Genomic DNA, 20,460 nt, shown 5'->3' with positions numbered 1-20,460 from the left:
ATTTAGATCAGTTATATATAAATAATCTCAATATGTAACCTGCAAATTTATTCAGCTGATAATAGAAGTATTGAACAAGAGGTAGTTCTATCAGCTCTTATTAAGTTACTAATAATCTCCTATGTGATTATGACAGAAGTAATCTATCTCTTGTCCTCTCAATCAGTGTACAACAGTTGATTATAATGTCCTTCTCCAATGCCTCTTCACTATTCACCAGCTTGAAGATGCTGTACTCACCTGGTCCATAGTCAGTTATAAGAAGGGAATCAACAGTAATGGTTTATCTCCCCAAACTATTAGGAATGGTGTACACTGACAATCTATCCATTACTGCCTTTTATTTTTCATTGACATGAATCATCATTTATTTTTAATATTTTCTGATATTATTGCTACTTTTAAGTACCTTGGTCAACCCCCCCCTTGACAAAAATATGGGGCCCTCTGTTTATGGAGAAATGTTTATGCAGAATTAAGGGTAGAAATGATTTGTGATCCTTTTTATTTAGAAAAAGTATAACCAACAACCAAGAGAATGTGAAATACAAGGGAAAGGGGAACCAGACCAACAGCGGAATAAATGGATGGGACAAGAACAATGAAGATTTTGAATTATTGGAATTGGAGCCTGCTTATCCCAGTCTAAATCACAATGGAGTTCATAGTTGTAGAGACCAATTTTCTGTGTATAACACCAGTGAGCCCAATTCTAATAGTGCCTTAAAAACACAAGATTATTTAAAACCTTGCAGCGAAACGATCTGGGAAAAAGAACCTGGAACCCTTGAAGCATCAGAAGAGGAAAATGATGACTGTGAAACAGATTTCAAAAACTGTGAAAGGCAATTAGCAGAAGGTAGTACTTTGCTGTCTAACTGCGCAAGGACTCCTTCAAATTCTTCATTAAATGAATGCTTTAAAATAAATGGGGCTAACCAATCTGCAATTCAGGGGATTCCAAGAATGAAACGCACTTCGGAGCCTTCACCTACTAAAGAATCTTCCCACTGGTCATCTAAACCTGCAGATGCAAATTTTATATCTGAGTTTTATGCCCATTCAAGACTGCATCACATTGCAATGTGGAAATGTGAGTTTACAGAATATGTAAACAGACTTCAAAAACAAAATAATGGTGTCTACCCAGGCAGAGAGAAACTAAAAAAAATTAATATGGAAAAATTTCAGAGGAATCCTAGAGACACTAACCATTTGGGTAAGATTCTACTGACTTGTTCTATTTAGTAAGTGTTTTATGTTTTTACAACTTGTTCTTCATTTACTTGAATTAACCCTTCAGAGATCTTTTTTCAAGAAATAGTACTCTCTCATTCACTTCAACGATTTAAAGGAAAGACTTCAGTAAATAAAATAGATTTGATAATGCACTTACTTAGAAAAGTGTAAAATACTTGCCTTCTCTGTTATTGAAAGATGTTACAGAGTATTAGGCCTAGAAAATTTTGTACTCTATGATGGGTATAGAGTACAATTTTTCCATCAGATTGGTGAGGCTCAAGATAAGTTGATTCTGGACCAAATTTCTAAGAAACTGATGAAGGTGGCGGATCAAGAGACACATTGTATGAATACATTTCAACTTAGGGGTAAGTGAGATCGCAAAGATGACTGTAGTGGGAAAGATTGATAGCTGGATTGAATTTTTTTGGTATTAATCAGTAAATTGGCCAGGCTCTGTTCCTAGTAGCCAAAGGGAAGCAAGATGTCTTTGGTTCACATTTGTTTACAGTAAGATCAGAAAGAGCACCCTTCCTATCTCTATATTCAACCAAGTACAGTTTTGACATTTGCCTTGTTGTTTGTGTTTTTTGAGTTCAGTCTCATTAAATACAATAGTAGTTAGTTTATATGTAGGTTTGGTTTCCCAGCTCAGTTTAACCCTTCACGAGCTCCCTCTAGGTAAGACATTCTTGCATTGTGGGCCTCAAGCAGATGATAGACCCCCTTCTTTACATATAAAGGGACTAAAGCAGTGTTGATAATTGGCCTTCTCAAATAGGAGTGTAACTCCTATTTACTCAATTGTGACTCAAAATTTCAGTTATAGTGACTAGATGCTTACTTGTTGAATGCTTCGGCGGCCATTTAGCACCTGAACATCATCTCAGTTTACCGTTTATCTCCACAGGCACACCAGACCTACCAAGACATAAGAACTGTATAATGCATATTGATATGGACTGTTTCTTTGTATCAGTGGGCATTCGTGATCACCCGGAACTGAAGGGTTTGTAAATATTAAAATTTATTTTTATCGACTGTTCAGCCAATAGGATACAATGCTTATGATGTGTAGCTTCAAATTGAGCATGGAGATATAATCTGATTAAGGCTTTGTGTGGAATTTTGAAAACATGTTAACTTGCAAAATAAATTGTCTGTTGAAGATAACTGTTTGATTCTTGTTCTAGGAGATTAGAGTGCAGTTGTGAGTCTGAACTAAGTGTGTTGAGTACAGTTTCTGAAAAGAAGTAATTCCATTTGCACTAATTAATGGAACATTTTAACAGTCATCACCCTCATGGAAAGAATTGAATTGATTTTATTTCTAACATCCTTCACATACATGAGGAGTAAAATTCTTTGTTACACCTCTGTCTAAATGTGCAATGTGCAATTTATTGTAATTTGTAATAAATAGTATGTACACGTTTGTATATCAGGACAGTCAATATAGCATAGAAATACAATTGTATAAGTGTGGATTGATCATTCTAATGACCTGGTGGAAGAAGCTGTCCCGGAGCCTGCTAGTCCTGGCTTTTATGCTGTGGTACTGTTTCTCGCATGGTAGCAGTGGAACAGTTTATGAATGGGGTGACTCGGGTCCCCAATGATCCTGCAGGCCCTTTTTACGCACCCGTCTCTGTAAATGCCCTGAATAGTGGGAAGTTCACATCTACAGATGTGCTGGACTGTCTGCACCACTCTCTGCAGAGTCCTGCGATTGAGGGAAGTACAGTTCCCATACCAGGCAATGATGCAGCCAGTCAAGATGCTTTTAGTTGTGCCCCTGTAGAAAGCCCTTAGGATTCGGGGACTCATACCAAACTTCTTCAGCCATCTGAGGTGAAAGAGGAGCTGTAGTGCCTTTTTCAGCACACAGCCACTATGCACAGACCACGTGAGATCCTCAGTTATGTGTATGAAACATAGACATAGAAAACCTACAGTACACTACAGGCCCTTCGGCCCAAAGAGTTGTGCTGAACATGAACCTACCTTAGAAATTACTAGACTTACTTATAGCCCTCTATTTTACTACCTTAAGCTCCATGTACCTATCTAAAAGTCTCTTAAAAGACCCTATCGTATCCGCCTCCACCACCGTTGCCGGCAATCACCACTCTCTGAGTAAAAAACTTATCCCTGACATCTCCTCTGTACCTACTCCCCAGCACCTTAAACCTGTGTCCTCTCGTGGCAACCATTTCAGCCCTGGGAAAAAGCCTCTGACTATCCACACAATCAGTGCCTCTCATCATCTTATACACCTCTATTAGATCACCTCTCATCTTCCATTGCTCCAAGGAGAAAAGGCTGAGTTCACTCAACCTATTCTCATAAGGCATGCTCCCCAATCCAGGCAACATCCTTGTAAAACTCCTCTGCACACTTTCTATAGCTTCCACATCCTTCCTGTAGTGAGGCGACCAGAACTGAGCACAGTACTCCAAGTGTGGTCTGACCAGGGTCCTATATAGCTGCAACATTACCTCTCAGCTCCTAAATTCAATTCCACGATTGATGAAAGCCAATACACCGTACGCCTTCTTAACCTTCTAATGCTGAGGAACTTGAAGCTGTTCACCCTCTCAACCCCAGATCCACTGATGTCAATAGGGGTTAGCCTGTCTCCATTCCTCCTGTAGTCCACAACCAGCTCCTTTGTTTTTGCGACATTGAGGGAGAGGTTGTTTTCTTGACACCACTGTGTCAGGGTGATGACTTCTCCGTAGGCTGCCTCATTATTATTTGATATTAGGCTAATCAATGTAGTATCATCAACAACTCTAATTAGCAGATTGGAGCTGTGGGTAGCGACTCTGTCATGGGTATACAGAGGGTAAAGGAGGGGGCTTAGGACACAGCCCTGAGCCTGTGTTGAGGGTCTGAGAGGCAGAGGTGAGGGAGCCCACTCTTACCATCTGCTGCCAATCTAACAGGAAGTCCAGGATCCAGCTGCACAAGGCAGGGTGAAGGACAAGGTCTCTGAGCTTCTTGTTGGGTCTGGAGGGAATTGTTGTGTTGAACACTGTACTGTAGTCCAAGAACAGCATTCTCACATAAGCATCCTTCTCCAGGTGTGTAAGGACAGTGTGCAGAGCTGTGGCTATTGCGTCATCTGTTGATCGGTTGTGTCAGTAGGTGAATTGTAGGGGGTCCAGTGTGGGTGGTAGCATGCTGCAGATGTAGTCCTTGACCAGCCTCTCAAAGCATTTGCTTATTACTGAGGTGAGTGTGACAGGACGCTAGTCATTCAGGCATGTTACCTTCATCTTTATAGGTACAGGGACAGTGGTGGATGTATTGAAGCGGGGGGCAGTCTATGCTGGGAGAGGGAGAGATTAAAACTGTCTGTAAACGCAGCTACCACACCTACTGGTAGGCAACATTCTCCCTGAGTACCCGCCCTGGGATGATGTCCAGTCCCGCAGCCTTGCAACGGTCCGCTCGTTGGAAACACCTGCGTACTTCAGCCTCAGAGATGGCCAAGGTGCAGGTCTCTTTGGTGGCTCTCCTCAGGGGCTCAGTGTTGGCGACATCAAATTGAGCATAAAAAAAGATACAGCTCATTTGGGAGAGAGGCAGCGATGTTGGCAGCACCACTGCACTTAGCTTTGAAGTCTGTGATGGTGTGCAGACTATGCAATAAGCTGCGTGTGTTATTAGTGAAAAGTTGTGTCTGGATCTCAAAGGTTCAAAGGTACATTTAATGTCAGAAATGTATAGAATACACATCCTGAAATTCTTTTTCTTCACAACCATCCACAAAAACAGAGGAATACCTCAAAGAATGAATGACAGTTGAATGTTAGAACCCCAAAGCCCCCCCAGCTCCCCCTTCAAACGTGTAAGCAGCAGCAAAGCAATGATCCCCCTCCCCCACCAGAAAAAAAAAGCATCGGCGCCCTCCACCGAGCACTCAAGCGTGCAGCAAGCATCAATAAAGACACAGACATGGAGCACTCCACTACTCGTTCACCCAGTAATTCAACATACCGCAGACTCTCCCTCTCCCTAATAAGGGAAAAAGGGGTGTCCCCATTTCACAGTGAGAGGGGAGACATAACGAACAACTTGGTGATTTACAGGATCTTATCCCTGTATTGTCGTTTCACTGCCTTGATGACTTTGCACAGATTGTAGCTGCATTTCTTGAGCTCCTGCTGATTACCGGCAATGTAAACTCTGTCTCACAAGTGCTGCTCGCAAGGAACTGTTGATCCAGGGTTACTGATTTGGGTAGTTCCTGACTGATCTCTGGGGGACGACATCTTCGTTACACTTCCAGATGAAGCTCGTGACCCCATCTGTGAACTCAGAGACATTCTTGTCATGAAAGACATTCTATTTGATGTCATCAAAGCAGTCCTGTAGCAAGGAGTCCGATTGGTCCGGACCTTCAGTGGACGGTTTTAACTATGGCCGCCTCAAAACGGCAGGCAGAGGAGTGCTTTGTAAGCATTGCAGAATTAAGAGTAGCAGTGGTATGCTATCTCCCCATGTGCTCACCTGGATGTGTTGACAAAACTTCGCAGAGATTTTAGACAGTGACACTCTATTAAAGTCACCAGTGACAATGAACGCAGCCTCTGGGTGTGTAGTCTCCAGGGTGGTCTCGTATAGTTCCTTAAGAGCCAGGTCAGTATCAGCCTTTGACGGAATATACACAGCTGTCATAATAAAGCTGTGAACTCCCTAAGCAGCCAGAAAGGTCTACAGAGCAGCACAAGGTACTCTGGGGAACAAAAGATTTGAGGGCATGCACATTCCGAGGGTCACACCGAGCATTATTGACCATGAAGCATACCCCACCTCCTTTACTCTTCCAGAGGGTTTTTTTTGACCTGTCTGCCTGGAACAGGGAGAACCCAGAGGACTCAATGACGTGATCCAGTATCCTCCATTAGCCAGGTCTCCATGAAGCACAAAATGTTGCATTCCTTTGTTTCCTGCTGGTAGGAGATTCTGGCTGTCAGTTCACACAACTTGTTCTCCAGGAACTGAACGTTAGCCAGGAGTATGCTAGGGAGCAGTGGCCGATTAGCACGTTACCTCAACCTCACCAGGACTCCGGCCCTTCTCCTTCTCCTCTGATGCCACTTCTGAGGTGGTGGTGGTGTAACAAGTGAGCCTCCAGTGGATTGCATAACAGGGGTACCCCGTGTAGGAAAGGTGGCATGCTGTGGGTTAATGCTGTATTCCGGATGTTCAGTAGTCAGTCTGTCATATCTGATGTGACTATCGGCTACTTGAATAAGAAATGAGAAGGAAATTGCAGAAATTAGCAGTATACTGTAAAGTTGGTACGGAGTTCGCAACATGGCTGCCGTACGCAACGCCATCTTGGGAAACATTAAAGATGCTTGAATGGCAGTGGAAATGGATCTGGAAATGGAACAGGAAATGGAATCTATTACAAAGATCAATGTAAAGTTTGGTGGAAAACAGTAGTGTTGAAAATTATTTGAGTTGAGAATGGCTATAGTTCATCTAAAAGAAACTCCAACCTGGGATGGTGACAAGAGGTTGGCTGCAGAATCACATTAATTGGGCGAGACAAAAGACAGGATATTTCCTGACAGAAAGAAACTGGAGTTTATAAAAGTCTGTTGATATAGAAAAATATTTCAAGCATACTTTACAGGAACATAATCAAATTAAGTTTAATACTGAAATGCACTAAGAATTATTAGGGCAGTTGACTAAAATTTGATCAAGTATAAAGTTTTAAGGAGCATCTGTAGGATGTTATGTATGGAGGAGATAGAGAGTCAGAGATTTGTTTAAGGAATTTGAGAATTCAGGTTACTGGCAGCAGAAGGCTACTAGAGATTAATATCAATATTAGCAAAAATAATGGTGACTAGTGTTTGCGACTGGAGAATCCAGTGTTTATGTGGAAGATTATAGACTGAAGAAAATTTTAATTTCTATTTTTTTAGTGCCTTTCATGATGTTGGGGCAAACAGAAAACATAGGTCTGTGAGGCAACAAAGACTTTGAAGAGGATGAAAGCAAAGACCATGCATCCTTTACTAGATGCTATAAAAGTGCAAAAAAAATTTACAGCAATTTAAGCACTTTTGAAGTCTAGGCTCAGCTATAATGTAGAAAAAGAATGAAAAATTGTTAACGGATCCATACTTGAACACAATATCTCCTGTAGTATCTAAGAAAGTGAGCCAGATAAGGACTTACTTGGTGCTGCAAAGTAGGGGAAAAGTAGGTAGAAAGGATTGCATAGCAGTTAACTTGAAGCTTTTTAAAATGCAGGATTATACAAATGCCAGATGAAATAACTGGTTCAAATCAGGTACAGTAAAATGTGACTCAGCCTATAGATTTTGCATGGGTTATGATGATCTATATATCTGGGCAATGTTTTGAACCTGAATGTCACCTTATTAAGGGAAGTAGATGGGTCCACAGTGAGTTGGAATTAGTATCTGGAAGAGTTAAAAGTAAAAATCAGAGGGGGATGCAATAGGACAACAGGGTACATCAAAGGAATAAAGCCTACAAGTCAAGTATGCAAAACAAATTGTCAAAATTATTTTAAAAAATAAAACTGTTGTGAAAAAGTAATTCAGAAAGAATTGAATTTTTGAATTTGTACCTTGAGTCAAACTGATTGCTCTAGGCCAGTGCTATAATGACCATCTTAGGGCAAGTCTTTGAAACTGTGAAGTAATGGTCATAGCTTACCATGAGTAAATTGGGAATATCTGTTTGAATGAATTAGAATTAATTAATGCTATTAATTTGCATTCAGTGCTTTCTCTTATCCCTACCTTAAGGAGAAGAATGAGTATACTTTTATTATTTGAATAAAAGTAAATAAGATGTTTTCCATTTCTGCCTTCTAGGAAAGCCAGTAGCTGTTACCCACAACAGAGGTCATGGCCGTGTATCTGTCCGACCTAATGCTAATCCAGAACTTGAAATGCAGTACTACCAGAAGAAGATGGTAAATGACAAGATGGGTAAGGATTTATAATTGATCATCAGAATCAGGTTTAATACCACTGACATATGTTGTGAAATTTGATAACTTTGCAGCAGCAGTACAGTGCAATACATGATAAATATAGAAAATTGCCCTAATATATACTTTATGAAGTCCATAGCTTTCAGTTTGAATGCCTGTTGCATTCTGGGATTTTTCGGTGCTGTCGTTTTTCATGGAAGGAATTGTAGAACCAAATGACTCTTAAGGGTTAATACCAAAATGAAACTGTTCAGAAGCTCTTAAAATAAAACAAAGACACAAGAGACAAATAACTAATGAGTTAGGCACTAAAGTAATTTCCTTTAAGGCAATAATGAATTCATTAGACCACCTTCTTAATTAATAAACAGCTCTCATCCATTTGGAGAAGTTTTTATGTTTACTTAAGGGCAAAATGAAAATAGTATGTCTGGTGCATGTTCTACAACTTGCCTGATTTCTGTCAATGAAAATCAGTTCAGGTATACAGTACCTTGTAAAAGCATTCAGGCCCCAACCCCTTTCACATAAATTAATATTATAAACAATGATTTTGATCAATTTATCTGGTTTATATGTGAATCATGTACTTTTTTTCATAGTAGAGCCCAAAAAACATGGAAAATTGTAAAGCAAGAAAAATTAAAAATTCAAAAACTGAAATATCAGTAGTTCAGAAATATTCATCCCTCTTTGCTCAGTACTTAGTTGAACCATCTCTTGCAGCTACTACAGCCAGTAATCTTTTTAGGTAAGTCTCTATTAACTTTGCGCAATGTGATGGAGCAAGATTTGCCCATTCCTCCTTGCAAAATTGTTTAAGTTGTGCCAGCTTAGTTAGGGAGTTGTGGTGGATAGCAATCTTGAGGTCTTGCCAGAGATGTTTGATTGGGATATGGTCAGGACTCTGACTGGGCTACTCAAGGACATCAATTTTCTTTGTTTGAAGCCACTCCATGCTTGGTCTGGCAGTGTGCTATGGGTCATTGTTCTGCTGAAAATCGAACTTCCTCCTCAGTTTAAACTCTCTGGCAGTGGCTAGCACATTTTTATCCAGGATCTCTGTGTATTTAGCAACATTCATCTTCCCATCAATAGCCATAGTCATATTTTATTGATCCCAAGGGAAATTGGTTTTCGTTACAGTTGCACCATAAATAATTAAATAGTAATAAAACCATAATAATTAAATAGTAATATGTAAATTATGCCAGGAAATAAGTCCAGGACCAGCCTATTGGCTTAGGGTGTCTGACCCTGCAGATCAGAAATCCTGATCAGATTTCCAGTCCCTGCTGCTGAAAAGCATCCCCATTGCATTGATGCTACCTCCACTATAGGTTACAGTATGAATGGTGTTATCTGGCTGATTTGCAGTATTAGAAGATACTGCAAAAAGGTACTGTGGTTGGATGAGACTAAAGTGGAAGTTTCTGGCATCATCACTAATGTACACTAAGCAGTACATATGGTGTAAATCTAAATGATGCTTTGCAAAGTTTTTATATTATAGGCAAAAAAGTGCTTTTTTAAAGCCAGGGATTCTTCCTTGCCACTCTTAGTCCGTGAGCCAGTAGGGTTGGTCGGTACCATCTGAGGGGAATAATGCTCATAGTGATTTTTGGCAAGGTATACATCTCTAGAGTTAGAAAATATGTGATACCAGTGGTAGCTTTATTACTTCAAATAAGTAATCACTTTTTGTATATATTCCATATTAACATCAGTACAGCAGAAAATGTTACCCCACCCTGCAAAAGGTAAAAAAACCTCATTTGGAGAGATTTCTGGAGTTTTATCAATGTCATGATATTTTCCATATTGTTGTATCAAATCAAAACAATCTTAAGCTTTTGTCATAGCATACAGAATTACAGTACAATAATTCAAATGTGGGGTTCGACATGGCCATTATGTAGGCCCTATTTGGTTGTAAAATGAATATATTTAATCAAAGACTGCTTTCCATACTTTGTTTTCCATACTTTCATAACCTATTAATAATCATAATTTTCCAAGTCTTCCACATCTTCATCTGAACTTTCCACACTCTCTGAGGTAGATGCCTGGTTCTCACAGTCTGCCAGTCTACACATGTCAGTACACCTCAGTCCATTTGCACTGCACATACGTCTTGGGAGTGAACATTTTTTTTGGACAGTTACAGACCATTAGATCCAGGATGGCATCGGGTGCTGGCTGGCCTTCCATCCAGTGCACCACCAACTGTTCAGCTTCCTCTTCTCTCTCTCTCTATCTTCCATCCTCTGCCAACAGGGCTTGGCACTTATGGGTCCTTTTCCAAATATCTTCTCCATATACCAGCCTGGTAGTTGGCTCACTGTGCATGTTTTGTTAAGCAGTCCTTGCATGGTGGGAGTTCATGACTTTCGATTTCACCTTTTTTGGCACAGAAAAGGTGATACCTGAGCTCATTGACCTTGGTGGTCGATGCTTTTGGGGCATACAGAAGACATGTAAGTGCCTCCAGTTTGTCCATCAGTTCTGGGGAGAGGTCCCATTCCTGACCCAACTCTAAGAATGTGTCCTGAGTTTCCCTGTTGCTGGTCAGAAGTTTTAGGGCACTTGTTTTCCCTTTGCCTGCAAAAGCGCTTACAGTGTCACATCCTGTGTATGCGTGCAACCCGATGAGAGCCCTACAAACCTCTATGCCAACAGTGGCAGCAACCTTCCTGATGTCTTCAAGCCTTGTACGGGTTCTAGTGCCACACTTCTGGAATAATGGGGCCTCAATCTTGTCACAAAATGCTAAAGACATGATAAAGACATCTGTATCTTCTGAGCAGATCACTACAGATTCGTATCCCTCTCTTGTGGCATGGGCAACATGGAGAAGTAAGCGGCCATCTGCTTCTTCTTGTTGACACTGAAGAGCTGACACTTCCTCACTGTCTTGAGATGTGATTCTGTAACATTTGTCATTCACAGTTGCATACAGAATCTTCTCCAGTAGCTTTGCTCTGTACTCTGCCATCCACCATTCATGGACTATGAAGCTAATGAGACTATTTTTGTGACTGACTTTGGTCAGGAAGCTCCTCCACTGCCTCACCATCTGTGTGCCTGTGATACCTTGCAACTCATGACCAGTCTCTTCACCCCATAGAGATCTTCCGCTATTTTTGATAGAGTTCTCCTTGTATGTGTTGAACACAACATCTATTCTGCTACTCTGACTGCCTTCCCTCAGAGCCATACCCAGAATTATTGTGGCAACATCTCTGAAAGTAACTTGGTCACCTTTCACTCTTTGGACCAAGTTAATTCCATTAACCACTGTAGCAGAGTTTCCTGGGAGTTTCTCTTCTACTGCTATATTTTTCTGCAAGGTTGTTGCTAAAGTAGCTTTATTTGTCTTTCTCAGCAATCTTGGTGTGGACAGGGCCCAGGGCAATGGTCCAAGAGGATGAGAAAGTATATCCTACATACGTAGACTGCGCCCTTGTGCCATCACTATGATGCGTCCAAACAAAGACCTGTCTGCTTTCAAGATGATCGCCCTCCCATTTGATTTCACTTCTGTCTTCCTACACATATCACTGAATGTTTTCAGCTTGTTGGTTTTCATTGGGTCATGGAATTTCTTTGCTGGTGGGTCTTCCTCTAGTCTCTCATCCTTGAAGGTTGCATAGCATTGCTCACCAATCTCATATGTCTTCATCAGGTTGGAGGCAATGTCCTTGGGGACTGCCTTTGCCATAGAGATGCTAATGAGGTCCCACTTCTCTGCAAAAGGATTGACCCATTCAGGTATGAGGCTAACCACTGCTGAAACTGCTTCCTCATCTTCCTGGATTCTTGGCCACTGTAGCTCCGCGTGACAAAGCTCTGATTTGTTGCCTTGCACCATCTCCCTTAACTGTCCCAGGAATGCACTGTGGTGCTTAGCTGTTATGTGGTAATGCTTGATAGCTTCAGCGTTCAGGCTGAACCGTGATGTGCCTCCAGGAGTTTGTGTGTCCTTGTTCACTGTGGCTTCAATAGCCTGGTCCACAGGGATCTGCCCAAAGGGATTGTTACTTGACAGCTGCACTGAGAATTGGCCTGTCTTGAAGGCCTCATACACAGAAGGATTCTTCTCTGGGAGGTTCATCATCTGAGCAAAGTAAGGGGACAGGTACCTAGCATAATTCATCTTACTATAGGCAAAGCACCATGAGATCATGGTTCTTATAGCATGGAGGTTATCATGTAAGCTACTGCCACTGCAATGCTATCACATATTTTCTAGCATTAGGGGTGTATACCTTGCCAAAAATCACTATAAGAATTATTCCCCCCAGATGGTACCGGTGGCCCAAATTTGGGGTCCTGGCTCACGGACTATCTTCCATAAATGCCCTTTTTGTGCAATGCCTTCAGGATTGTGGAGACATAACCTTCATCTCCAGTTGCAGTGATGGACTTCTGCTTTAGAGGGACTACTGGCATCAGAGTAGCCTCTCATACAAGTACCATTCTTCTCTGGCGACTAAGTTTAGAGAGTTGGTCTGAACTAGGCAGTGTGGCTATGGTTTCATATTTTTTCCACCTTTTCATGGTGGACTCCACTGTGCTCCGAGATATGTTCAGCACCTTTGAGATGGTCTTATACCCTTCCCTGGGTCTGTTATCAATTCCCTGACATGCCTTCAATGCCCTTTTGTCTTCATTTTGGTCTGTTAAAATTCTACCATATTGTCGGACCTTACAGAGAGAGGGGCTATTTATTCACGTGTTTCTCCAATTTTCTACTTCAACAAATTGGATGAGTTAGTAAGGTGAAATAAGTGTAGTATTTCACTTGAGGCGAGTTAGTTTAGTAATTACAAAGGGAATGAATACTTTTTCAGCTTCACAATTTTGTTTTTTAATCTTTAGTAAGTTGTTAAGTTTTGGAGTTTTTCTGATTTGACATAGAAACATAGAAAATAGGTGCAGGAGTAGGCCATTTGGCCCTTCGAGCCTGCACCGCCATTCAGTATGATCATGGCTGATCATCCAACTCAGAACCCTGTACCAGCCTTCCCTCCATACCCCCTGATCCCTTTAGCCACAAGGGCCATATCTAACTCCCTCTTAAATATAGCCAATGAACTGGCCTCAACTGTTTCCTGTGGCAGAGAATTCCACAGATTCACCACCCTCTGCGTGAAGAAGTTTTTCCTAATCTCGGTCCTAAAAGGCTTCCCCTTTATCCTCAAACTGTGACCCCTCGTTCTGGACTTCCCCCAACCTCGGGAACAATCTTCCTGCATCTAGCCTGTCCAATCCCTTTAAGATTTTATACGTTTCAGTAAGATCCCCCCTCAATCTTCTAAATTCCAGAGAGTATAAGTCTAGTCGATCCAGTCTTTCATCATATGAAAGTCCTGCCATCCCAGGGATCAATCTGGTGAACCTTCTTTGTACTCCCTCTATGGTAAGAATGTCTTTCCTCAGATTAGGAGACCAAAACTGCACACAATACTCCAGGTGTGGTCTCACCAAGGCCTTGTACAACTGCAGTGGTACCTCCCTGCTCCTGTACTCGAATCCTTTTGCTATGAATGCCAGCATACCATTCACCTTTTTCACCGCCTGCTGTACCTGCATGCCCACTTTCAATGACTGGTGTATAATGACACCCAGGTCTCATTGCTCCTCCCCTTTTCCTAATCAGCCACCACTCGCTATCACTGCCATGTATCCTTTCTTGGAACGTGCCTCCGTCGCCAACTTACTCCAGTTGGCTTTAGGATTCGTTTCCAAGCCTCTCAATTTGGACCTTCTGAGGATCCCAGGTACTCACATTTTATTGACTCTGCCTCTCGCCGCTTCTCCCGTCAAGCTCTGAAGGCGACGCTCTCCGCCATGAGGAGGTACTTGGTGTCCCTATCCCAGACCCTTCCACACCTTCGGGACACTTTCTTCGCCGTCTGTAATGGTCCTACCCGCTATTTCATCCTCCGTCGGATCCACGCCTGCAATCGCCGTTTTTTTGACTTTGTCATGTTAGGCAAAGATCGTAAGATCTTACATCTACGGACTCCAGATCCTGCCGGCCCCGACGCTAGCAGGCATGAACTTTCAATTGCGGCGCCTGCCAATGATCTCGGCGGCTCCAACACCTCAGGGCATATTCAAAACCCGGACTCCAGCAACGACCATGGACACCTTCACAGTGATTACGCAACCACCAACTGCGACTCCAGCCTTGAACTCCAGGCCGGGTCTTTATGTGCTGCTGTTGTGACTCCCGTCTCCCCTTCCCCCACCACCACTCCGCAGCCCCATCTTCCTCAGATCCCACCGTCAACTCCTGGGCCCTCAGAGGCTCCATCTTCCTCTCACCCCAACCCTCCCCTCTCCATTGACACCCCCAGCCTCCCCCCTCCCCCCTCTGATCCCAGCTCTCATCTGTGCCGGGTCTTTACCATCCCCTCCAACCTTCAACTGTCTGAGGCAGAGCGCTCTGTTCTCAGTAAGGGCCTCACGTTTGTCCCCCTTCGCCCACACCTCAGCGAGTTCCGTGTTCGCCACGATGCGGAACTTTTCTTCCGCCGTCTCCGTCTCCGAGCCTACTTCTTCGGCAAGGACTCTTCCACCCCCACCGATGACCCCTTCTCCCGTCTTCAACCCTCCTCTTCTTCATGGACACCCCGCTCTGGTCTTCTGCCTGCTCTGGATCTCTTTATTGCCAACTGCCGACGGGACATCAACCGTCTCGACTTCACCGCACCTTGTCCCCATTCCAACCTCACTCCTTCGGAACGCTCTGCTCTCCACTCCCTCCGCACTAATCCTAACCTTATTATTAAACCCGCTGATAAAGGGGGTGCTGTTGTAGTCTGGCGTACTGACCTCTACCTTGCCGAGGCACAGCGACAACTCGCGGATACCTCTTCTTATTTACCCCTCGATCGTGACCCCACCAAGGAGCACCAGGCCATTGTCTCCCACACTATCAACGACTTTATCCGCTCAGGGGATCTCCCATCCACTGCTACCAACCTTATAGTTCCCACACCCCGCACTTCCCGTTTCTACCTCCTACCCAAGATCCACAAACCTGCCTGTCCTGGCCGACCTATTGTCTCAGCTTGCTCCTGCCCCACCGAACTCGTTTCTGCATACCTCGACACTGTTTTATCACCCCTTGTTCAATCCCTTCCGACCTATGTTTGTGACACTTCTCACGCTCTTAAACTTTTCGATGATTTTAAGTTCCCTGGCCCCCACCGCTTTATTTTCACCATGGATGTCCAGTCCTTATATACTTCCATCCCCCATCAGGAAGGTCTCAAAGCTCTACGCTTCTTTTTGGATTCCAGACCTAATCAGTTCCCCTCTACCACCACTCTGCTCCGTCTAGCGGAATTAGTCCTTACTCTTAATAATTTCTCCTTTTGCTCCTCCCATTTCCTCCAAACTAAAGGTGTAGCTATGGGCACCCGTATGGGTCCTAGCTATGCCTGCCTTTTTGTTGGGTTTGTGGAACAATCTATGTTCCGTGCCTATTCTGGTATCTGTCCCCCACTTTTCCTTCGCTATATCGACGACTGCATTGGCGCTGCTTCCTGCACGCATGCAGAACTCGTTGACTTTATTAACTTTGCCTCCAACTTTCACCCTGCCCTCAAGTTTACCTGGTCTATTTCCGACACCTCCCTCCCCTTTCTAGATCTTTCTGTCTCTGTCTCTGGAGACAGCTTATCCACTGATATCTACTATAAGCCTACTGACTCTCACAGCTATCTGGACTATTCCTCTTCTCACCCTGTCTCTTGCAAAAACGCCATCCCCTTCTCGCAATTCCTCCGTCTCCGCCGCATCTGCTCTCAGGATGAGGCTTTTCATTCTAGGACGAGGGAGATGTCTTCATTTTTTAAAGAAAGGGGCTTCCCTTCCTCCACTATCAACTCTGCTCTTAAACGCATCTCCTCCATTTCACGTACATCTGCTCTCACTCCATCTTCCCACCACCCCACTAGGAATAGGGTTCCCCTGGTCCTCACCTACCACCCCACCAGCCTCCGGGTCCAACATATTATTCTCCGTAACTTCCGCCACCTCCAACGGGATCCCACCACTAGGCACATCTTTCCCTCCCCCCCTCTCTTTGCATTCCGCAGGGATCGCTCCCTACACAACTCCCTTGTCCATTCGTCCCCCCCATCCCTCCCCACTGATCTCCCTCCTGGCACTTTATCCGTGTAAGCGGAACAAGTGCTACACATGCCCTTACACTTCCTCCCTTACCACCATTCAGGGCCCCAAACAGTCCTTCCAGGTGAGGCATCACTTCACCTGTGAGTCGACTGGGGTGATATACTGCGTCCGGTGCTCCCGATGTGGCCTTTTATATATTGGTGAGACCCGACGCAGACTGGGAGACCGCTTTGCTGAACATCTACGCTCTGTCCGCCAGAGAAAGCAGGATCTCCCAGTGGCCACACATTTTAATTCCACATCCCATTCCCATTCTGACATGTCTATCCACGGCCTCCTCTACTGTAAAGATGAAGCCACACTCAGGTTGGAGGAACAACACCTTGTATTCCGTCTGGGTAGCCTCCAACCTGATGGCATGAACATTGACTTCTCTAACTTCCGCTAGGCCCCACCTCCCCCTCGTACCCCAGCTGTTACTCCTTTTTATGCACACATTCTTTCTCTCACTCTCCTTTTTCTCCCTCTGTCCCTCTGAATATACCTCTTGCCCATCCTCTGGGTCACCCCCCCCGTCTTTCTCCCTAGGCCTCCTGTCTCATGATCCTCTCGTATCCCCTTTTGCCTATCACCTGTCCAGCTCTCGGCTCTATCCCTCCCCCTCCTGTCTTCTCCTATCATTTTGCATCTCCCCCTCCCCCTCCAGCTTTCAAATCCCTTACTCACTCTTCCTTCAGTTAGTCCTGACGAAGGGTCTCGGCCTGAAACGTCGACTGCGCCTCTTCCTATAGATGCTGCTTGGCCTGCTGCGTTCACCAGCAACTTTGATGTATGTTGCTTGAATTTCCAGCATCTGCAGAATTCCTGTTGTTTACCATTCAGATAATAATCTGTTTTCCTGTTTTTGCCACCAAAGTGGATAACCTCACATTTATTCACATTAAATTGCATCTGCCATGAATTTGCCCACTCACCTAACCTATCCAAGTCACCCTGCATCCTCTTAGCATTCTCCTCACAGCTAACACTGCCACCCAGCTTCGTGTCATCTGCAAACTTGGAGATGCTGCATTTACTTCCCTCGTCTAAGTCATTAATATATATTGTAAACAACTGGGGTCCCAGCACTGAGCCTTGCGGTACTCCACTAGTCACTGCCTGCCATTCTGAAAAGGTCCTGTTTATTCCCACTCTTTGCTTCCTGTCTGCCAACCATTTCTCTATCCACATCAATACCTTACCCCCAATACCATGTGCTTTAAGTTTGCACACTAATCTCCTGTGTGGGACCTTGTCAAAAGCCTTTTGAATATCCAAATATACCACATCCACTGGTTCTCCCCTATCCATTCTACTAGTTACATCCTCAAAAAATTCTATGAGATTCGTCAGACATGATTTTCCTTTCACAAATCCATGCTGACTTTGTCAGATGGTTTCACCGCTTTCCAAATGTGCTGTTATCACATCTTTGATAACTGACTCTAGCATTTTCCCCACCACCGATGTTAGGCTAACCGGTCTATAATTCTCCGGTTTCTCTCTCCCTCCTTTTTTAAAAAGTGGAGTTACATTAGCCACCCTCCAATCCTCAGGAACTAGTCCAGAATCTAAAGAGTTTTGAAAACTTATCACTAATGCATCCACTATTTCTTGGGCTACTTCCTTAAGCACTCTGGGATGCAGACCATCTGGCCCTAGGGATTTATCTGCCTTTAATCCCTTCAATTTACCTAACACCACTTCCCTACTAACATGTATTTCCCTCAGTTCCTCCACCTCACTCGACCCTCTGTCCCCTACTATTTCCGGAAGATTATTTACGTCCTCCTTAGTGAAGACAGAACCAAAGTAGTTATTCAATTGTTCTGCCATGTCCTTGCTCCCCATAATCAATTCACCTGTTTCTGTCTGTAGGGGACCTACATTTGTCTTAACCAATCTTTTTCTTTTCACATATCTATAAAAGCTTTTACAGTCAGTTTTTATGTTCCCTACCAGTTTTCTCTCATAATCTTTTTTCCCTTTCCTAATTAAGCCCTTTGTCCTCCTCTGCTGGACTCTGAATTTCTCCCAGCCCTCAGGTGAGCCGCTTTTTCTGGCTAATTTGTGTGCTTATTTTTTGAAATTGATACTATCCCTAATTTCCCTTGTCAGCCACGGGTGCACTACCTTCCTTGATTTATTCTTTTGCCAAACTGGGATGAACAATTGTTGTCGTTCATCCATGCGATCTTTAAATGCTTGCCATTGCATATCCACCATCAACCCTTTAAGTATCATTTGCCAGTCTATCTTAGCTAATTCACGTCTCATACCTTCAAAGTTACCCTCCTTTAAGTTCAGAACCTTTGTTTCTGAATTAGCTATGTCACTCTCCATCTTAATGAAGAATTCCACCCTATTATGGTCACTCTTACCCAAGGGGCCTCTCACGACAATATTTTGTAGATACCAATATATTTTAAATTTAGAAAAAAAGACAGGAAATAAAAGTAGTTATGGGGCTGAATACTTTTTCAAGTCACTGTATGGGGGTGGCACAGTAGCGTGGTGGTTAGCACAGTGCTTTACAGTACACGCGATCCAGGTTCACTTCTGCTGCTTGTAACATTCTCCCCATGACCACAAGGGTTTCCTCTGGGTGTTCTGGTTTCTTCCCACAGTCCAAAATCATACCATTTGGTAGGTTAGTTGGTCATTGTAAATTGTCCCATGATTAGACTAGGATTAAATCGGGGGATTTCTGGGTGGCGTGGCTCGACGGGTCAGAAGAGCCTATTCCACGCTATATCTCAATAAATAAGTAAGTGGGAGATTCACCATTACCTTTATCAGCTACTGTAGAAATTTAATTTAAATACTACTACTGCTACGTCGACTCAGGCCTAGGGGGCCGGCGTTGGGCACAATGACGGACTCTCCACTTCTCCCTCTCCCTCATCAGTGTGTTCAGTTCATCTAAGTTAGCCACACCGCTGTCTTCTAGGAGCATGTTGACCATAGTCTTGGGAGGGCGCCCAGGGTTCATCCTCCCTTGGGCTCCCATATGATGACTAGGCTGGCAGGTAGCTCGGGGTGGCGTAGACAGTGCCCTGCTAGTTGCAGTCTTCTCGCCTCGATTTTAGTGGTGAGCATCAGATCGATATTTGTCATGTACTGTTGCCAATTCACATCAAGAGCCATCCAGAGCATTTGTGTATAGTAACCATCTAGAGACTTTCGCATAGTCTTGGTGAGTGTTCACGTCTCACATCCGTACGTGAGAATGGACTCTATGACTGCTATGAGGATCCTCTTTTTAAGCCTTCTGGTCATTTAAATAATAGTTTCATAAAATATTCCCAGAGGTGTCCCCAGTGTGTGAGAAATGCAAGTCCTCGGAGGCAATTTATTACATAGTTATGCTTTATGTCCCAGGATACAAGAGTATTGGAAGCAAATGTTTGACGTCTTATGGAAGGTACTAAAGGTTCAGATAATACCAGACCCCATTTTAATAATTTTTGGTACTTCTGCGAGGTCAATTAAATTCCAGGCAACCCAACAACAACTTCTGACCTATGGCATACTTAATGGAAAGAAACTCATACTGATGTTCTGGAAAAAGGAGGAAACTCCACTACTCAGACAATGGCTGGCTGCATTAATGGACACTCTGCATCTAGAGAGGAAAAGATACGTTATCAAGGACAGACTCAAGGAATTTTTAGAAATCTGGCAACCATTACTGTTGTATTTAGAAGAGACCGACAGCTGAACTAAATGTGGGGGGTGGTAGGACCTAAACAGCACATACGGGAGGGGTGAGGGGAGGGTAGGACAGGGAAGGGGAAAGGAGACGGGATGGTAGGGTTTCCTTTGCCTTTTGCTTGTTTACTATACATACATTCATTTGACTTTCATTATGTTGTTATAAGAAAGAGAAGAAAAAAGAAGCATCGTACTTTAGGACATTGTCGGTTATGGTTAAGCTGATGTTGCTTCACAATAAAAAATCTGAAAACAATAAATAATGGTTTCATGTTACTGTGGGTTTTCTGATGCACTTTGAACAGGAGTGTTTTTGC

General features: G+C 43.5%; 1 protein-coding gene across 4 annotated transcripts in view; it reads left to right on the top strand.

The window, feature by feature from the left end:
- The window catches only part of rev1 (REV1 DNA directed polymerase), a 119,927-nt gene that overhangs the window by 39,549 nt on the left and 59,918 nt on the right, over nt 1-20,460 (top strand). For all 4 annotated transcript variants that reach the window (XR_010018701.1, XM_063053985.1, XM_063053983.1 and 1 more), the window contains exons 6-8: nt 513-1,219; nt 2,153-2,251; nt 8,118-8,234. Coding sequence is in view for 3 of the 4 variants with exons in the window: in XM_063053985.1 (XP_062910055.1) it covers nt 513-1,219; nt 2,153-2,251; nt 8,118-8,234 (923 nt within the window). In the remaining variant the exon portion in view is untranslated. The remainder of the gene's footprint in view (nt 1-512; nt 1,220-2,152; nt 2,252-8,117; nt 8,235-20,460) is intronic.

This window comes from Mobula hypostoma, chromosome 7 (assembly GCF_963921235.1).
Source record: "Mobula hypostoma chromosome 7, sMobHyp1.1, whole genome shotgun sequence".
In the NCBI taxonomy this organism is placed as follows: Eukaryota; Metazoa; Chordata; class Chondrichthyes; order Myliobatiformes; family Myliobatidae; genus Mobula; species Mobula hypostoma.
This window is presented reverse-complemented; position numbering and strand designations above follow the sequence as displayed.